The sequence below is a fragment of the Carcharhinus amblyrhynchos genome, chromosome 3 (assembly GCF_965287045.1).
Source record: "Carcharhinus amblyrhynchos chromosome 3, sCarAmb.v2.hapA, whole genome shotgun sequence".
NCBI classification, from domain to species: domain Eukaryota; kingdom Metazoa; phylum Chordata; class Chondrichthyes; order Carcharhiniformes; family Carcharhinidae; genus Carcharhinus; species Carcharhinus amblyrhynchos.
The window spans coordinates 12777437-12798176 of NC_137326.1; the positions used below are offsets into that span (position 1 = coordinate 12777437).

Below are 20740 nucleotides of genomic sequence, written 5' to 3' on the forward strand. Positions count from 1 at the left end.
TTTCTTAGGCAAGAATTCTTTATCACTTTTGACAAATCTTAATTCATATGGATTCCTTTTCCTTCCCCACTCATCCCCACCCAGATGGGCACTGCTCAGCCGTGTCCCCAACCACACAGGAACTTCAATGCCCCCCGCCTGCCTTTGTATGGCCACTTGCACCTGGGCTCAGCTGCTGGAGACCAGTAGTGATTTTCGCCAGGTTCGCCCCGGGGGCTGGGAGAATCCGGCATCAAGTGGCCTAAACATATTTAAATGCTATTTAAGTATGCTAATCGGCCTTATGTCCTTTCTGAGCGAGATCCGTTTTGGCCAGTAGCAATCGGGATGATTGCAAACAGCTTGGCGTCAGGCACAAAGCCAGTTTTAGGCCTACGTGCAATTTTCCAGGGTCGGTACAATCTGTGCCAGGCACGGCAAGGCTGGAAATTCGCCTCCATCACCTCCATCAAGCCCTGTGCGTTTCCTTTAACATCTGAAGGCTCCAAACAAATAACCACAAGACCCGCTAAATTCGTGGGAATAAATCCTTAATTTATGCCATCTCTTGTCATGATTTAACCTTTGGATTCCAGGTAATGCTGTGGTAAAGGCACCTTACACTCCCTCCGATACCAATATACATGTTGGATTAAGATAGGGAGAAATCAGATTGGAGGCAGACAGGATCAGGGTGGATCAGACAGACATTCTCCATTGATGTTTACTCTGCTGCTAATAGAAATCAATTGATAGAAATCAATCCATTTAATAATTAATAGCATTTCTAGTTAATAGAAATCAATAGATGGGGTAGAGGTAGAAAGACTCTTCCCGCTTAGAAAGGATAGCAGGACTAGAGGGCACAGCCTCAAGATAAGGGGGAGCAGTTTAGATCGGAGTTGAGGAGGGACTTCTTCACTCAAAGGGTGGTGAATCTCTGGAATTCTCTGCCCGTTGAAGTGGTGGAGGCTGCCTCGCTCAATATATTTAAGTCACAGGTAGATGGGTTTCTGATAGGCAGGGGAATTAAGGGTTAGGGGGAGAAAGCAGGAAAGTGGAACTGATCCACTTCAGATCAGCCATGATCTTATTGAATGGCGGGGCAGGCTCGAAGGGCTAGATGGCCTACTCCTGCTCCTATTTCTTATGTTCTTATGAAACCCTTACTTACAAACACATCCATCTCATAAAGCGCAGGGGTACGTGGAAGAGAGCATGTGTGTGTGTGTGTCATAAAGATCATGTGAGGTACATTTAAAAAACATTCTGGACATGCAGCTCAGACTGGTGGATATCAGACTAAGGAAGGTAATGAAGTCATCACGATGTTGAAAACTCAATAACACTGTGTCGCTATCCACCCTTTCCAGGAAACAACTCAATGGAGGATGCCGGAGCATACATTAAGGCCCAATTCCTAGAATTGAACATGAGACGAGACGTGAAGGAGATTTACTCGCACATGACCTGTGCTACAGACACAGAGAACGTCAAGTTTGTGTTCGACGCAGTGACAGACATCATCATCAAAGAGAACTTGAAAGACTGCGGTCTGTTCTAAACCTACTCCAGCTCTCCCAAGGTATGGTCCGCATCGGAACTAGAGAGAAAGCAGGTCAGAGTAATGAGGGCAACTGGAACAGCGCAGTTCTAAACTCCCAGAATAAAAATATAGCTTGAGGTTGTTTCATCACATTAGAAATCTAATTTCCCTTACCTCCCACATTTCAGTCCCAGTTTTACCCAACTAGTTCCCAAGTCTTTTTGGGCTAGGCCGCAGTGTTGTTATAGCCATTCCCACCCCGTCCACCCCCGCGCCCCCCAAATATATAAGGAGAACTACCTCCAAAACTCAAACCATCCTCCTCACCCTCGTCCCTTCTGTCTTTCTCACCCTGACTTTGTTTGTATAACACCTACAGTCCCTCCATTACGGGTGTTGTTGCACAGGAATGTCTAGGGAAATGGCGAGGGAGTCAACAGATTAAGTAATTTTGGCAGGAATTTGCTGATCAGGATTTGGGCACAGGACAGGGTATAGAATCCCCAAAGTGCAGGGAGACCATTCACACCAAAATACCCAAGATAACAAACATGCTGTGGAGTGGGGAATTGAAGTGGTAACTCACCATTCTTCACTACTGCTTATCTAAAACCACCTTTATCAATACCCCTCCTTCATTCCAAAATTTGTTACCTCCAACTCAACATTGATGCCTCCAATGCTGTCTTGGTGGACTTCTCACTGTTAATAGGATCTAAGCTGATTGATAAAGTGGAAACCAAAATACAAGAGAGTGTCTCCACAGAGAGTTTATGGACTTGTTCAGTCTCTCAGCTTTCCTCCCACACAGCCCAATGTTATCTCCCATTTATCTGCGCGTTCAAAGACCCATCACCAGTTTCTCTTAACCGGAACAATGTAATGGATATTAACAAACCTTAATGTAAATTGACAAGACATTAGCTTCCAAATCATCTGTTTTCAGTTTTAAATTATCCTTTAGTTCAAATCCCTCCATAAACTCACCCACTCCACTCTCTGTAATCTCCTTCAGCTTGACAACCTTTCAAAATCTCTGCACTCCACCAAGCCAGCTCTCTGATGGGTCCACAATTGTCATCACTCATGGCAGTTGCCCATGTCTTCAGATGCCCCCAATCTTTGGAACTCACTCCCTAACTCTTCCAGCTCTCATTCCTCCTTTGAAATGTTCCTCAAAGCCTAGATTTTTGACGAATCTTTTGATCACTGTTCTACCACCTCACGTGGCTTGCTTTTAAACTTTATTTGATAACACTCCTTTGGAATGCTTTGGGATGCAAAAGCTATTAAGATGCGAGGGGCATGGTTTAAAGGAGATGTAAGAGGCAAGTTTTTGATGCAGAGGGTGCTGGGTGCCTGGAACCCACTGCTGGGGAAGTAGTGGAAGCAGATATGATAGTGAATTTTAAGGGAGCGTCTTGACAAATACGTGAATAGGATGGGAATGGAGGGATACGGTCCCCAGGAAGGGTAGGGGGTTTTAGTTCAGTCAGGCAGCATGGTGGGTGCAGGCTAGAGGGCCGAAGGGCCTGTTCCTGCGCTGTAATTTTTTTTGTTCTACGTTCATAAATGCAAGTTGTCGCAATCTGCAATAACTTAGTATTACATTAAAGCTGATCTATGCGCCCCACGAGTCATCAAGATAGCTCCCTCATCTCATTGTCAAGGGCAGCGATTATAAATTTGCATTATTATCTTGTATTGTCTTTTTTGTCTTTTATCTCAGGAGTTCGATACTACTGAAATAAAAACTACCCATGAAATTCATCCGACTACAAATGAATCCAGAGAGGTCCTGATTCTACGTCTGCTGAAGATGTTTCCATTCTGCTTGCTGTCATTGGCTGCGATTAAGAATGCACGCAGTAGCCGTTCTGTGAAAATGACTACCCTACTTTCCTGTAAAGACTAGACCAAGCCAGTTATGATTATGCTCCTGAAGAAAAGCTGTACTCTGAACCAAAATTGCTTTCCTACAATAACACTGATACAATGTCGCCCATCAACTAAACATTGGTGATAATTGAATTGGAAAATTGTCTGTGTCTCCTTTGCACTCCACAATTGTTTGCAGTGGGTGCAAATTTACACAGTAGCAATGTTTCCCTGTGTATTAACACTAGCAAACTAGGGATATGTAGTGGGAGCTCGTCTACAAAATAAACAACTCAATTTAGCTGATGTTTATAGAGGCCATTAAACCTATATGAATGCAATACAATAGGTACACCTCAATTCATTCTGTAGTGAGCACAAAAAGGCTGTAAGAGCACTTGTAGAAAGGACACTGTTCAGTGAATACAGTGAACTGTGAATAGACGGAGGTACCATCTCTAAATGATGTACAACTTACAATTAATATTGCGATAAAAGCAAACTACTGCGGATGCTGGATTCTGAAACAGAAACAGGAAATGCTGGAAAATCTCAGCAGGTCTGACAGCTGCAGTGGGGGGTTGGAATAGAACAAATGTTTCGAGTCTGGATGACCCTTCCCCGACTCGAAACGCTGGCTCCATTCTCTCTCCACAGATGCCGTCAGATCTGCTGAGATTTTCCAGCACTTTTCTCATTCATATTGCAGTGCGTCGAGCTACCTGCAGAGGGAGAACCCACAGGAAAGGACCAGCCCCGTAAGCAGTGACCTGCCGGGGAAGCTCTACAGAACATAAAGCAGCTCATTTTGTGACACGATCAGCTCTAGAGAGTAGTTTATGTGTTGAGGTCCTTTCAGAAGCTTCCCATCGAAAGTCCACGCTGTAGTGAGCTATGAAACCTATAGAGGGTGCTCTTGCAAGAAATTAAACAGCTCAATCATCGACCATGGAGTAGTTTGGGGTAAAATGGCTGCCAGATGAGTGTTGAAAAAGATTCTCCCACTTTTGTGTCAACTCAATAAAAGAACAGCCAAAAAAAAAACAACCTCAATACCTGTGGAATACTCATTCAATCTGTCAACTCACAGCTGCTTTTAGGCAGCTTCTGAGGCATTACAAACAAGGGTCGTTTTGTAAGTTTATAAGTTTAATTATTGGTGTCACGAGCACGCTTATATTAACACTGCAATGAAGTTACTGTGAAAATCCCATAGCCGCCACACTCCGCCTGCTCTGAGAGAGAATTTAGCATGGCCAATGCACCCTAACCAGCACGTCTTTTGGAGTGTGGGAGGAAACCCACACAGACATGGGGAGAACATGCAGACTCCGCACAGTCAACAAAGCAGGGAATCGAACGCGGGTTCTTGGCGCTATGACACTGCAGTGCTAACCACCATGCCACCCTAAGAATATCCTTGTGTACTTACTTGAAGAGAAATGTCAAAAAACACTTGCCTGACTGTGAGAAACATACCTCTTTAAAACTTATTTATTAGTCACAAGTAAGGCTTACATTAACACTGCAATGAAGTTACCGTGAAACTCCCCGAGTCGCCACACTCCGGTGCCTGTTCAGGTCAATGTACCTAACCAGCACGTCTTTCAGACTGTGGGAGGAAACTGGAGCACTCAGAGGAAACCCATGCAGACACGGGGAGAATGTGCAGACTCTGCACAGACAGTGATCCAAGCCAGGAATCGAACCCAGATCCCCAGTGCTGTGAGGCAGCAGTCTCAACCATTGTGCCACCCTGTGTTTAATTTTAACATCTCCAATTACACACAATGGATTTTAGCTCCTATTTTAATCACTGTATTAAAATGTAAATCATTCAATCCAGGGACCAGTTTTAACTCCATTTAACTGACCAAGCAATGTGGTGGTTATTGTGGGTTATTTCCTATAAATGAGGGGGGAAGGATCTTTAAATACATTGGGGGTGGGGTGGGGTGGGGGATGGGGGAACGGAATCATTCCTTGCAGAATCCTCTGTTTGTATGGTCTCGCTTTTCAGAGGAATTCATCTGGAGTCGAACACACTGTTCCGATTGCTCCTTGGAAAGGAAGTGAGTTTCTTCCGAGCATGACTAAAACAGGATGCTCAAAACCAGGGGTGGGAGGATTATGTTTAAATACACACATGCCATATTTGCTGAGGAGGATGACTGAATATTACCATAGACATTTCAAATATACTGCTCATGACAAAATGATGTGCACGCTTTCATCCTGGATGTGTGCTGTACTCAGCAGATAAAATAACTATTCACCCATGCAGAGTCCTAAAGGTCCTGTGGCCATGGGGGTGGGGGGGGGGGTCAGGCCTTTAATGCTTTAAACCGATCATCGTTTCACTTAACCGCGCTATCGAAATGTGTGAGCCAGGGATTGGATGCTTGGAAAATGCAGATACTTCATACAATTCAAATTCTTAAAAATCAAAGTATCCGAGAACCATGTAACTTAGAAGGAGGCCATTTGACCCATCAAGACTCTGCCAGCCCATTGAAAGATCGATCTCCAATTAGTCCTACTCTCCTGCCCTCTCTCCACTGACAGGTATTTGTTTATGTAGATAAACGCAAAATACCGCGGATGCCAGAATCTGAAACAAAATGTCATTTTGATGAAAGGGCTGACGAAGGATCATCCAGACTCGAAATGTTGGCTCTACTCTCTCCACAGAGGCTGTCAGACCTGCTGAGATTTTCCAGCATTTTTCTGTTTTTGTATTTGTTCATTTCCTTTTGTTACAAGTGGAACAATCAAGTCACATCCATAATTTTGTTTCTGAGAAATTAATATAAAAGGCCGAGAAGCCATCAAAGTTAAGAGACTCAAAAATACTCGACTAAGTCATCATCAGCTGATATAAAACACTGGTTTTAAAGGACTCAAGATTCAGGAGTGGTGAAAGATTGAGTGAAGCGGAGAGCGTTATAGGTGAGGTTAGGTCTGGTTGGCTTTTTTATTCATTCATGGGATGTGGACATCTCTGGTGGGGCCAGAATTTATTGCCCATCCCTGGAGACACGTAAGTGTCAACCACACATTGCTTTGGCTCTGGAGTCACATGTAGTCCAGACCAGGTAAGGACAACAGATTCCCTTCCCTGAAGGACACTAATGAACCCGATGGGTTTTTATGACAGTGGTTTCATGATCACCAGCAGACTTTTAATTTCAGATTTTTTTTATTGAATTCAAATTTCACCACCTGCCATGGTGGGATTCAAAGCCGGGTTCCCAGAACATTACATTGGGTCTCTGCATTACTAATCCAGTGACAGTATCACTACGCCACCGCCTCCAATGACGAGATAGCTAGTGTATGATTCAGAATGATGGCAACTGTGTGGGTTTGATTCCCATTTCAGCTGCGGTGGGCACTGGGATGTGCCTATCATGCTCCTGAGAGTGGAAAGCAATGGCAAACAACAACTGATTAAAAAACGCTGCCAAGGAAAGGATGAATTAACAGACAGTGAGTCAGAGACCTATTGGTGTACTGGGCCACTTGTTGTAGGCCCAGCCCGGCAGATTAGGTCTTCAGGACATCACTGGTCATTAACAGTGACACCAAACCACTTTTGGTGATGGACATTGAAGTCCTCCTCGCAAAGTACATTCTGTAACCTTGTAACTCTCTCAGTGTTTCCTCCAAGTGATGCTCAGCAAGGAGGAGAACTGAGGGAGGGCGGTGTGGTGATCCGTGGAAGGCTTCGATGCTCAAATTTGCCACAGAGACTTCAACATCCAGAGTCGATGTTGAGGAATCTCAGGGCTGCACCTTTCTGACTGTGCCACCTCCTCTGGAGGGTTTGTCTTGCCGGTGGGATGGGATACCCATGGATGATAATGGAGGGTCTGGGGTATTGTCCGCAAGGTAAAAGCCTATGCGTATGACTGTTGCTCAACTAGACTATGGAACTGCTCTCCCAATTTTGGTACAAGTTCCCAGATGTTATCAGGGAGGACAGTGTCGACTGGACTGGGTATAATTTTGTTGTATCCAAATCCAACACCTAGACAGATTCTGAGTGTTCCATACAATTTTATTATTGTGGATTGATATAACCATTATAAATTCTCATCCATTTCAGAGGACAGCAAAGATTCAACTAAATTGCTGTGGGTGCAGAGTCATATTTGGCCAGAATGCCAAGTTACAATGTGAAGTCAGACTAGACCCCAACAATTTTTTCTATTTTGACATTAATGTGAGGAAAGGATGCTTTAGTCTAGGAGTAATTCCACTCACCGATTAGGGATTTTTTATATAGTAAAACAAACTTTATTTAATAACACACCTTAACTATAACTCTAACAAATGAAGCAACATAACTATTATCAGTTAAACAATAGTTAAAAGATGAAAAGAAACAACTTTAATTTCTAACTTATCACTGTTACAGTGCCAAATAAGCAACAGTTCACTTATAGACTTTAAATACAGTTAGCACCTATAAATATACTTGCTATGAGTGTAGACATTTTTCACGCTTTCAGGCAGAGAATGAGTTTCAGCAGTTTACAGAAAGCTTCTGTCTTCAAGCAATTCCCAGCCAGAACTGGAAGTTGTTTTTCTCTGCGACATATTTAGCTCCTCCCATTAACCACATTCTCACCTGATCCTGTTAATCAACCAGATCAAAAATCCCAAGGTAAATCTTCATCTATAAAGAGAATTACATTAGCTCTCTCCAAAGTAAACACTACATGGTTAAAATGAGTAATTATTCTGCTCTCCCAGCATCTGAGCTGCATTCCCACCAGACAAAATGACAGCCTGTAGGGAAAAGCTGAATCTTAAAACATTCCTCTTTTAAATAAAATATATCAGTAGCACATTACCATCACAAAATCAGATTGCCTTCCCTAAAGGACAGAGGTGACCCAGCTGGGGTTTTATGACAATCCTATCATCATTATTGCCACTGTCTTTTTATCCCTGGTTTATTCAATTTTCCCAGTTGCCAGTATGACATTTGAACTCCTATCTGCAGCGCATTAGCCCAGTTCTCTGGATTCCCAGCACAATAACCTTACCATCCTGCTCCTGGTTTAACTGGCATGAGCTTTGCAATGAAAATAGTTCATTAATTCAATGAATGAATTGCAGTAAGATTCCCAGGAAGGACCATTATCCCATTGACTTAGTTTGACACTACATGGAGAATTAAATCCAATCCAATTTCGAATTTAGTTTTGAAAAAATGTTCAGGTGTCCTTTTGGATGCGCTGAACAATTTGTAAATCCACCAAACCTCAAATTCTGGAAAGCAGAGATTCTTTCATCTCCTCCTCCTCATATACCAAGCATTGGCATTACAAATTGGTAAGATTGGTGTGAGGTTATATGCTCTCTCTCCTAAAGATACAGTCAGATAGGAGCTAAATCCATCACAATCTTGTGAAGTTGAATGCTAAACTATAACAACAAATCAGACTGTAAAGGCCTTTCCAGAATCAGTTTTGATGCTAGAGATACATTTGAGCTCGCAAGATTTAGACCAAAAATGCCAAGAGGTGAAGACTAAGAGGGCACACAGTGGCTTAGTGGTCCTCACAGCACCAGGGACCTGGGTTCGATTCTTGGCTTGGGTCACTGTCTGTTGGGAGTTTGCACATTCTCCCTGTGTCTGTTTCCTACGGAGGCTCCGGTTTCCTCCCACGCTCCAAAGATGTGCGGGTTAGGTTGAGTGGCCATGTTAAATTGACCCTTAGTGTCAGGGGGACTAGCTAGGGTAAATATGTGAAGTTACCAGGATGGGACTGGGTGCGATTGTGGTCGGTGCAGGATTGATGGGCCGAATGGCCTCCTTCTGCACTGTAGTTTCTAAGATATGGTTCTACGATAGGTGAAGGCTGTTGGCTTGGGTTAAAAGCACCGAGAAACTCTCCCTTTGAAGATTTTGCTCTCCCATGAGCTGCATGCAATGATGGAGTCCGCGGGGGCTTGGGGGGGTGGGGAGGTGGGGGGTGGTTTAATTTGTGATTACAAACCACAAATTACAAATTTCTGATTTGTAGTCACAAATTAACTGTGATGAGTTAATTTTGATACATGTAAAATTAACTCATCACAGATAGAGTGCATAGGTTTCGATGTTGAGGGAGAGGGGGCCACTGAAATGTAGAAATGTAGCAGAGAAGGTAGATCCTTGGGGAACTCCAGTTGTTGGGAAAACATCTGGATGAAGCATTAGCTACCAGACAATGGATTGGGGAGTGAAGAACATAGCTATGGACACACTTGCAGTAAGGAGCTTTATAATAACTTCACTGAAGCCTGCAGTTAATACCCTAAAGGCATGGATGTTTCCAAAGCCAAGACAATTCGCAAAGTATTCAAAGACAGGGATCCAGAGTTACAACGAGCCAAAAATCATAACATCTAATACAGACTAAGCCAGAATGTTAGAGGAAGAGGCAACAGTAATTTCAATAACTTTACTGGTGAAATATTATACTTATTTTTAGGCTCAGAATCAATTTTTTGCTTGAAATTCAAGTAAAGGTCCAAGAAAAATGTAAGTTTAAATTTATTTATTATTGTCACAATTACATTAACACCGCAATGAAGTTACTGTGAAAATCCCCGAGTCACCACACTCTGATGCCTGTTTGGGTACACTGATGGAGAATTTAGCATGGCCAATGCACCTAACCAGCACATCTTTCAGAATGCGGGAGGAAACTGGAGCACCCGGAGGAAACCCACACAGACACGGGGAGAACATGGTGACAATGCACAGGCGGAGACTCAAGACGGGAATGGAACCCGGGTCCCTGGCACTGTGAGGCAGCAGCGCTAACAACTGTGCCACCGTGCCGCTCAAAAATAAAGGGTAGACCGAGATTAGAAGAGAATAGGAAACACACTGCAAGCACAAAGGTGGATATAACCATCCTGAGGACAGAGTACCTAACCAGCGCATAAAGAATCGATAATGGAGCTAACAAGGGCAGTTTGGCGGCACAGTGGTTAGCACAACTGCCTCACAGCGCCAGGGACCTGGGTTCAATTCCCGGCTTGGGTCACTGTCTGTGAGAAGTCTGCATGGGTTTTCCTCCAGATGCTCCAGTATCTTCCCACAGTCTAAAAGATGTGTTGGTTAGGTGCATTGGCCATGCTAAATTCTCTCTCAGTGTACCTGAACAGGCGCCGGAGTGTGGTGACTAGGGGATTTTCGTATTAACTTCATTGCAGTATTAATGTAAGCCTACTTGTGGCACTAATAAATAAACTTAAAAATTAAATACCTGACAACCATAACCAGGTTAAGATTGCACAGAGAAGTGAGTTGAAGACATCAACCCTCTCATTAGAATAAAGTTGAATGAGGATGAAGAGCGAGATTCCCCTGAGAAAGCCCAATGGAGTGGGTGCCAAAAGAGCAGGAAGGCAGGAGGTGATGTTTTTCGAAGAAATGTTGGGGTCAATGCCCCAAGTATGAGCAGAGAAAGAATTGGTCAGAGATGATTCAAATTGCCAACCGCAGTAGACAGAACTTCTTGCTAAGCACGGTGACAGAACAGGAGCGTATCCAGCTGTGACAGAAGGGCAGGGGAGAGCTAAGAAACCCTCCACGCCAACAAGAATAATGTACTAGCTCATTGGCAAAGATAAAAAAAGGTCACAGGCCCAGAGAAGGCAAAGCACTTTGAAAGGGCGTGTACCTTGTCTTTTCTTTCATGGGATGTGGCATCATTGGCAGGGCCAGCGTTCGGTGCCCCTCGCTAATTGACCTTGAACTGAGTGGCTGACTCAACCATTCCAGAGGGCAATTCAGACTCAACCACATTGCAGTGGGTCTGGAGTTTACATGCATAGGCCAAACTGGGCCATCCACAAACTTACTCTTCAATATTCACAACTACATCGTTTATATATATCATGAATAATAATGGACCTAACAATGATCCCTGTGGTATGCCACTGGACACCAGTTTCCAATCACACAAACAGCCTTCTACCACCATCCCCTGTCTCCTACCACTAAGCCCGTTTTGGATTGAACTTGCCAAGTTATCGCGGATCCCACGTGCTTCCACCTTCCTTATCAGTCTCCCCTCGTCAAAGGCTTCTACCATAGTCATCAACTTTAGAAAATAATGCAGCATTATTTAAATTCTTTCACAACCCTTTCATTTTTTGGGTGTAAAACACAAAACCTGCAATAATGTTTGAAGCACAACATCTCCACAAATAATGTCTGATCAGTATTGGAAGTCATGATGTGGAGATGCCGGCGTTGGACTGGGGTGGGCACAGTAAGAAGTCTCCCAACATCAGATTAACGTGCAACAGGTTTATTTGGAATCACAAGTTTTCGGAGCGCTACTCATTCCTCGCTCACCTGATGAAGAAGCAGTGCTCTGAATGCTCGTGATCCCAAATAAACTTTAACTGATGTTGTGAGACTTCTTAGAGGACTGGAAGGAGCTTTTTCATGTGTAGTGGCTTTGCTGTTTTGATGATGACCAACATCAGGACTGGCTGCTCTCAGTCTCACAAAACATTATTTTATGAAGCCATTCTTTTCTTTCTTCCCACTTGCACAGCTGCCCTGTTCACTCACACACCCTGAACAACAAGAAACAAAATGCAAGATGCTTTCAGGCCCATTCAAAAAATAAAGAACAGGGAACAAAGAACAAAGAAAATTACAGCACAGGAACAGGCCCTTCGGCCCTCCAAACCTGCACCGACCATGCTGCCCAATTGAACTAAAACTCCCTACCCTTCCAGGGACCGTATCTCTCTATTCCCATCCTATTCATGTATTTGTCCAGACCCCCCCTTAAAATTCACTATTGAGTGAAAGCTGCAACTTTCAGGGCAATATTTAGATAATTTTCATGAAATAACAAGTTTTTTTTTCCAGTCTTGGCTGTTCAAGGAAACACAATTATGGGGCCAGCACTGAAAAATTGACCCGAGTTTTCTGGGGCCATTTGGGATGGTCCAGAAGGTGGGCAAAATGGCCTGGGAAGGAGTATAGGGGTAGGGATGGGGTGCCTGGTGACTTCACACCAGCATTGGACAGGAATGCCTGTCTGGAGCCCAACTGAGACACTTACACCCACTTCCCACCACCGCTGGCATTTACCTGGTAAACCTGGGCACCCTCCCCCGTGGGCTGTGGGATGGTGGCTGAAGCCTTCCCTTTTGGGAGTTCTTTGGCCCACAGAGGGGCCTTGCAGAAGCGGCCACCTCTCTGCCAATGCCCTCAGCAGAGTCCCCCTTCCTCCCATTGCAGGGACCTGCCTTCCTGATTCCAGTGCCGTCACAGCCTGACCCCGTGCATCAGAGTTTGCGAATGCATGGCCATCGCTGAGGTGGCTGATGTGCCAGTCTTCTGACTGGGTCAGAGGGTGGGGAGGGGAGTGGGGTTTGGGCCACAATCCTTAATGGGGCAGCAGCTCTAACAGAAGCCGCCCTATTGGCTGCCGTTGGCAAAATACGAGTCCTGAGTCCTGTCCCCATCAATATTTCCAACCACAGGGATGGGACCGTAACCACCTCCACAACATTTTGCCCATTGTGTCTGCTGTCGATGAAACTTTTTACTAAAGAAAACAAGACGTGTATTTTTGCAATTGCGCAAACCACAACCTCAGGGCATTCCAAAATGGTTTTCCAATCAATACAGCACTTTTCTAAAAAAAAGAGTAGTCACTGTTCAAATACAGGCTGCAGCAAGCTCCCAGAAACCACACAAACGCACCATCTGTTTTCAATGTTGGTTGCGGATATGCAGTGACTCCCCATTCTTCCTCAGAGAGGGCTCCCAGCTGCGAGGTTAGGTGGCTCGAAAGTGGTTTTAGATCTCACCTGCCTGCCCGTCCCCGTCACCCAGCAATGTAAACGGCCTAGCATTCTGACAGTGATAACAAGCTCAGCCAGCAATTTGACTTCCTCTCTCCGAGCACTGCAAAGGGGCATGATTGTAACACTGTTCTTTCACTTTGTAACTCTGAAACAATTCTAGGAGGACTGCCCTGGGTTCGGGGCAATTATAACTCAGCCGCAGAAAACTGACCACATTTCTGTTGCATGTTGGAGAATTGACACCAGGAACCACAGAGGGTTAAAGATAAAGGAGTTTTATTTGATGGGTGGTGTTCCTTTTGAATATTGTCACTCGTGTAACATAGGCAAACACAGCAAGCTCCCTCTACCAACAATAAGACAAATGACTAGCTGCCATATTTGAGTGATTTGGTTTTGATTTATTGTCACATGTATTAGTATACAGCGGAAAGTATTGTTTCTTGCGCACTATACAAAGCACACCATTCATAGAGAAGGAAACGAGAGCGCGCTGAATGTTACAATCATAGCTAAGGTGTAGAGAAAGATCAACTTAGTGTGAGATAGGTCCATTCAAAAGTCTGATGGCAGCAGGGAAGAAGCTGTTCTTGTGTCAGTTGGTAGGTGACCTCAGACCTTTTTCCCGGTGGAAGAGAGTACGTCTGGGGTCCTTAATTAGACTGGCTGCTTTTCCAAGGCAGTGGGAAGTGTAGACAGAGTCAATGGATGAGTGGCTGGTTTGTGTAATGGATTGGGCTAAATAAAGGAGCTTTATTTACTGAGTGGTGTTCACTGCACAACTGCTTCTTCACTCTGGTATTTCCAGTGACCGGTGACATCACTTCCCGTGAATACATAAATATACTAATACACTATGCTTACTGCAAGAATCAACATTAATATCTAATTTCTATAATAAATAAGCAAGCCAATGGCTTATGTGGAAAGCGTTACGGTTCAGGTGAATTGCGATTTGTCATATGATATCTTGTTGAGTGGAGTCTTACCTGCATCTTGCTAGACATGATTAGCAATAGTTTCTTGCGGTCTTGGGCTGAGCAGGAGCCATACCACATCCAGAAAGAATACTTTCTATGGTGCATCTGTAAAGGTTGGTGAGAGTCATAGCTGACATGCCAAATTTCCATAGTCTTCTGAGGAAATAGAGGCATTGACAGGCTTTCTTAATAGTGTGGGCACGGAGGGGATCATGACAAGTTGTTGGTGACCTGGACACTTAAAAACTTGAAACTCGCGACCATTTCTACTTCATCCCATTGATGTAGATTGGGGCACGTCCTTCACTACTCTTCCTGAAGTCTAGCTCCCTTGCTTTGTTGACATTGAGGGAGAGATTGTCATCGCACCAGCCCCTGTACTCTGTGTCATCATTATTTGAGATCTGACTCATGACGGTGATGTCATTGTCAAACTTGAAAATCACGTTGGAGGAGTATTTGTCCACGCAGTCACAGGTGTATAAGGAATATGATAGGGAGCTGAGGACACAGCTTTGTGGGGCACCAGTGTTGAGGATAATCATGGAGGAGGTGCTTGTTGCCTATTCTTACTGATTGCGGCATTCAATCATTCTCAAAAAGTGCCAAGAATCTTCTCCCTCTCCACAGGTGCAGATGTTTCATCTGAAGGGTGATGCTTCTGACCGTGCGGCACTCCCTCAGTGCAGCATTGCAAGATCAGCCAAGATTGTATTTGGAGTGGAACTCAAATCCATTACCTTCTGGTTCAGAGATCAGTGTGATGACCACTGACACCTTATAAAGGATTTGATGTCCTTTGTTACTAAGTTCAGCTCTCTGTTAAAAAGGGAATGGATATAACAACATAATATAAATTTTGGTCCCATATTTTTTAATAATTTCAATGTAGAATCATAGAGCCCTACAGTGCAGAAAGAGGCCCTATCCCCATATCCCTACATATTATACCCACTAATCCCTCTAATTTACACATCCCTAGACACTAAGGGGCAATTTCTCAGCACGGCCAATCAGCCTAACCCGCACATCTTGGGAGGAAACCGAAGTACCTGGAGGAAACCCACGCAGACACGAGGAGAATGTGCAAACTTCACACAGACAGTGACCCGAGCCAGGAATCGAACCCAGGACCCTGGAGTTGTGAAGCAGCAGTGCTAACCACTGTGCTAGACCCAATTTACATTTGTAATTTACTCAATTACAAAAATAAATCATTTACTCATCTTTTTTGAATATAAAACCTATGCAGATTCGGTGCTCATCAGATGCCTGTCAGTGCCTCTACAACATTTATTCAGCTTCCTTTCACACTGGGACAGAGTTTATCACATCCACTGCCTAGCACTTGATTCATATCTGACATGTTGCTCAGCAACGGGCATTAGGAGATTACTATCTCAGATTCAGTCAGTCTTTAAAACACCACCAAGAATCAACATGGCATAATGGCACAGTGGTCAGCACTGCTGCCTCAGTGCCAGGGACCAGGGTTCGATTCCCAGCTTAGTCACTGTGCACAGTCTGCGTGTGTTTCCTCCAGGAGATCCGGTTTCCTCCCACAGTCTGAAAGACATGTTGATTAGATGCATGGGCCATGCTAAATTCTCCCTCAGTGTACCTGAACAGGCACCAGTGACTTGGGGATTTTCACAGTAACTTCATTGCATGTTAATGTAAGTCTTTTGTGACGCCAATACGTTCACTTACTCACTTAATCAGTTTCCAAATATCAAGAAACCTGGGTCTAAACCCCATCAGTCTAGCACATGACCCAGTATAAAAAGACTTTGCTCTGTAGTGCATCTTTCACAATCTCAGGGTGTTGCAATGCATTAAACAGCCAATGAAATACTTTGAAGTGTGGTCACTGCTGGAACAAAGAAATCAGTGGAGACAGTACGGTAAAATTCAGCAACAATGATGAGGTGATATCATGTTGGACCTTTTAAGGTCCTTAAGGTTGTAGACAGGCTGGGTGATTGGAAGGGGCAGAGGGGGAGAGAACTAAATCCACAGGAATCAGGAAGCCGGGGGAAGAATAAAGGCAGGAAACAATGGGAGGATCCTGGATTTCAACAGTGCGGATATTGCAATTATCGTAGAGAGTAGCATGACCTAAAAGCAGAGGGAGCACCATCGTTTACCAATATACCTTCTGAACTAACAGGGGACAGAGCGAGAGTTCTGAGGGGCAAAGCAGCAAGTTTTACATTTTTTTGCACAGACACCATTGTTTAAAAAAATTAATTTTAAAAATTGCAGCTATTGTTAATTTTAAACAATCTGAACACAAGTAGATTTTAAGATTCAGAATCTCTCTTGAAATGCTGTAAAATCCCTCAACAACATGGGAGCAGGTGTCCTGTTACTTATATCCATATTAATCAGGTGCATTATGGGTTGGTATAGATATCTGTTCCACGTGAGTTCCACCATTGTGGATATCATTAAGAGATAAAATTGGGCAAGGTTTATAACAGTTGCAATTCATTGGTGCAGGGTGGTCCAGCGGTTAGCACTGCTGCCTTTCAGCACCAGGGACCTTGGTTCGAATCCCAGCTTGGGTCACTGTCTATATGAGCCGGCTCTTAAACAGAGCATCCTACCTAGGCCCTGTCCCCGTAACCCCACACATTTACCCCACTAATCCCCCTAAGCTACACATCTTTGGACCATCACAGACAATTTAACATGATCAATCTACCTAACCTGCGCATCTTTGGACTGTGGGAGGAAACCGGAACACCGGGAGGAAACGCACGCAAATATGCGGAAAATGTGCAAACTCCACACAGATAGTGATCTGAGGCTGGAACCGAACCCGGATCCCTGGCACTGTGAGGCAGCAGTGCCAACCACTGTGCCATGCCAACCTGCAGATGGCAGGTTAGGTGGATTGGCCATGGCGAATTGCCCTTCGTGTTAAGGCAACCAGCAGGGTGAATATATGGGGTTACAGGGATATGCCTCAGTGGGATTGTTGTCCATGCAGGCTCAATGGCTAAATGGTCTCCTGCACTCCGGCAATTCTAGAATTCAATTGTTAAGACCAGTTTCATCCATGACCTGCCTTGAATTGACAGATCAATGAGCGGTGATGGGCCCAAGTGGAAGAGAAAATGATCAATAATACAATAATCATTTATGTATTCAGCTTGGGGTCATCTCGATGGCTGTTTCTTGCACTGAACTATTCTACCTTACCACCACCAGTCACATCTGCACCCAAGTGATTCCCATTGGATTCACCTGAGGGCAAAAATTATAAAGCACTTTTCATATCTTAAGGCACCTGACAGATAATAAAGTCATTTGTGTTTTGTAAAGAAATGCAGCATGGTAACTTGCACACCATGAGTCCTATAAGACCATAAAACAGAGCAGAATTAGGCCACTTGGCCCATCAAGTCTGCTCTGCCATTCAATCATGGCTGATACTTTTCTCATCCCCATTCTGCCATTTCCCCATCAACCCTGATCCCCTTATTAATCAAGAACCTATCTATCTCTGTCTTAAAGACACTCAATGACCTGGTCTCGACAGCCCTCTGCAGCAATGAATTCCACAGATTCACCACTCTCTGGCTGAAGAAATTCCTCCTCATTTCTGTTTTGAAGGATCATCCCTTTAGCCTGAGGTTGTGCCCTCTGGTTCTAGTTTTTCCTACGAGTGGAAACATTCTCTTCACGTCCACTATCTAGTCCTCGCAGTAACCTATAAGTTTCAATAAGATCCACCCTCATCCTTCTAAGCTCCAAAGAGTACTGACCCAGAGTTCCTCATAATGACAAGCTCTTCATTCCAGGGATCATTCTTGTGAACTTCCTCTGGACCCTTTCCAAGGCCAGTACATCTTTCCTTAGATATGGGGCCCAAAATTGTTCAGAATACTCCAAATGGGGTTTGATCAGAGCCTCATACAGCCTCAGAAGTGCATCCCTGTTCTTGTATTCTAGCCCTCTTGACATGAATGCTAACATTGCATTTGCCTTCCTAACTGCCGACTGAACCTGCACGTTAACCTTAGGAGAATGTTGAACAACGATTCCCAATTCCCGTTGTGTTTGATTTCCTAAGCATCTTCCCATTTAGAAAATAGTCTATGCCTCCATTCCTCCGAAGTGCATAATCACACACTTTTCCACAACCAACACCAAGCAAAGCGAATGGTTAGCCTGTTTTAGTGACACTGAGCAAGGGGGATAAATGGCAGCCAGGACAACATTCAGAGGTATCTATTGATTGTTCTTCCAATGTTGCCATTCGGTCTTTAATGTCCACTTCAACAGATAGATTTGAACTGCAGGGCAGCACAGCCAGCAATGCAGCTTTGCCATTCCATAAATCAAAATATTTTCCTAAATGGGGAGCGATTGAAGGGAGCAGAATAACTTAGGTGTCCGTGTATGCAGATCACTGGAAGATTGAGGACAGGTTCAAAAAGTACTCAAAGAGGCTAATCAAAAGTTAACCTTAATCACAAGAGGTTTCAAATGCAGAAGTGGGGGAATGATACTTGGGTCAGACCTGTCTTCATTTTTGTATATCAAAACTAAGGAATGATGCATTGGCCAAGACCAAGATGGCTTCTGTTGGTTTCAAAGGATAGCCATATCCGAAGATAAGGGGGAGTCCCGAACCAGGGGTCATAGTCTGAGGACGTGGGTGGACCACTTAGAACGGAGGAGACATTTCTTCACCCAAAGAGTGGCGAGCCTGTGGAATTCATTACCACAGGGAGTAGTTGATGCCAAAACATTGACTGTATTCAGGAGGTGGCTGGATATAGCGCTTGAGGCGAATGAGATCAAAGATTATGGGGAAAAAGCAGGATTAGGCTACTGAATTAGATGATCAGCCATGATCATGATGAATGGCAGAGCAGGATTGAAGGGCCAAATGACCTCCTCCTATCTTCTATGTTTCTATGATATGGATCAAACACAGGCAAAGAATTCAAGGCATAATTCAGCCGATTTAACTAACTGGCAGAATAGGCTCAAGGGGTTAAATTGACCTCCTGCTATTCCAATATAAACGTAATTCTCCTGTCAGGACTGAAGTTGACAAAGCGCTTTCACACACAGCAGGTCATTGGAATTCTGGAATTTTCATCCTCAAAAGGCTGGAACGTAAGTCAACTGAAAATTCCAAGACTGAGACATGACTATTGGCTCTCTTCCACATTCTTCCTTTGGGACAAAGATACAGAAGTCTGAGGTCACGTACCAACCAACTCAGGAACAGCTTCTTCCCTGCTGCTGTCAGACTTCTGAAAGGACCTACCTTGCATTAAGTTGTTCTTTCTCTACATCTAGCTATGACTGTAACACTACACTCTGCACTCCTTCCTTCTCTATGAATGGTATGCTTTGTCTGTATAGTGTGCAAGAAACAGTACTTTTCACTGTATACGAATACATGTGACAATAATAAATCAAATCAAAAAAGGTAAAGATGATTAGGCAGCGATATTGGGAATAAATGAGTAAATAGAATCTATGTAGAGAGGAGCCATGATTTAATTCAATCACAGGAGGATCAAGAGACTGCAGGCCTTAACGTTTGCTATGTTCCGATGAAGTATTAGTTTTGGCTTTGGGAGGGTTGGAGCAGACACAGGGCTGAATAACCTCTTCCTGCCCTTAACAATTCTGTATGCACGCCCTGCAGTGGAATTCAAAACCATGCCTGACCTATAGGAGAGTGGACTAGCACTTGGACAATCCAACATGTAGCTGGAAAAGAAAGATCTTCCATAATAAACCAAAGACATAATTTGCCTCTTTGCCCCAGCAGAATCTGCGAGCTGTTTCAGGATCTTGCAGCACCACGATCCGAACATCTCTTTTACCTCGGTTATGTATGGGCGTTCTTAACAAGTTCCAAAGAAACAAATTGGCTGCCTAACCAAATTTAACAGCCCTTTATCATAGTAAACCTTGTGATGTGCTTTTCAGACTTAACTATTTATGCAGTTCCCCAAAATCCAAATTTAGAAGGAATATCAGGCTAAACCATCCTAACAAGACAAAATCTAACCATCATCCCTTGACTCTCAATGGGACTACCATTGCTGAATTCTAGCTATGTAAATACTGTGGCTACAATAACAGTTCAGAGGCTAGGAATCCTGCAGAAAGTATCGCAGCTCCTGACACCCCAAAGCCTGTCCACCATCTACAAGGTCTCAGTCAGCTGTGTGTTGGATGGAATACTCCACTTATTTGGATAAGTGCAGCTCCAACAACACTCAAGAAGTTTGACAACATCCAGGGGGAAGCAACCTGCCTGATTGATACTCCTTGCACAAACATTCACTCCCTGCACCACCACTAAACAGCCATGTGCACTGCAGGAACTCAGCAAGGTTCCTTAGGCAGCACCTTCCAAGTCACAGCCACTACCATCTAGAACAAGGGTAGCAGATACATAGGGACACCACCACCTGGAGATTCCCCCTCCAAGTCACTTATCACCCTTGCTTGGAAATATATTGTTGTTCCTTTA

General features: G+C 44.1%; 1 protein-coding gene across 1 annotated transcript in view; it reads left to right on the forward strand.

Moving 5' to 3' along the window:
• Nucleotides 1-3709, forward strand: part of LOC145335724 (guanine nucleotide-binding protein G(t) subunit alpha-1) — a 70079-nt gene extending 66370 nt beyond the window's left edge. The window contains exons 8-9 of the mRNA XM_080181454.1: nt 1353-1564; nt 3255-3709. Of these exons, the coding sequence (XP_080037580.1) occupies nt 1353-1543 (191 nt within the window). The 3' untranslated portion in view covers nt 1544-1564; nt 3255-3709. The remainder of the gene's footprint in view (nt 1-1352; nt 1565-3254) is intronic.
• The last annotated feature ends 17031 nt before the right edge of the window (nt 3710-20740 follow it).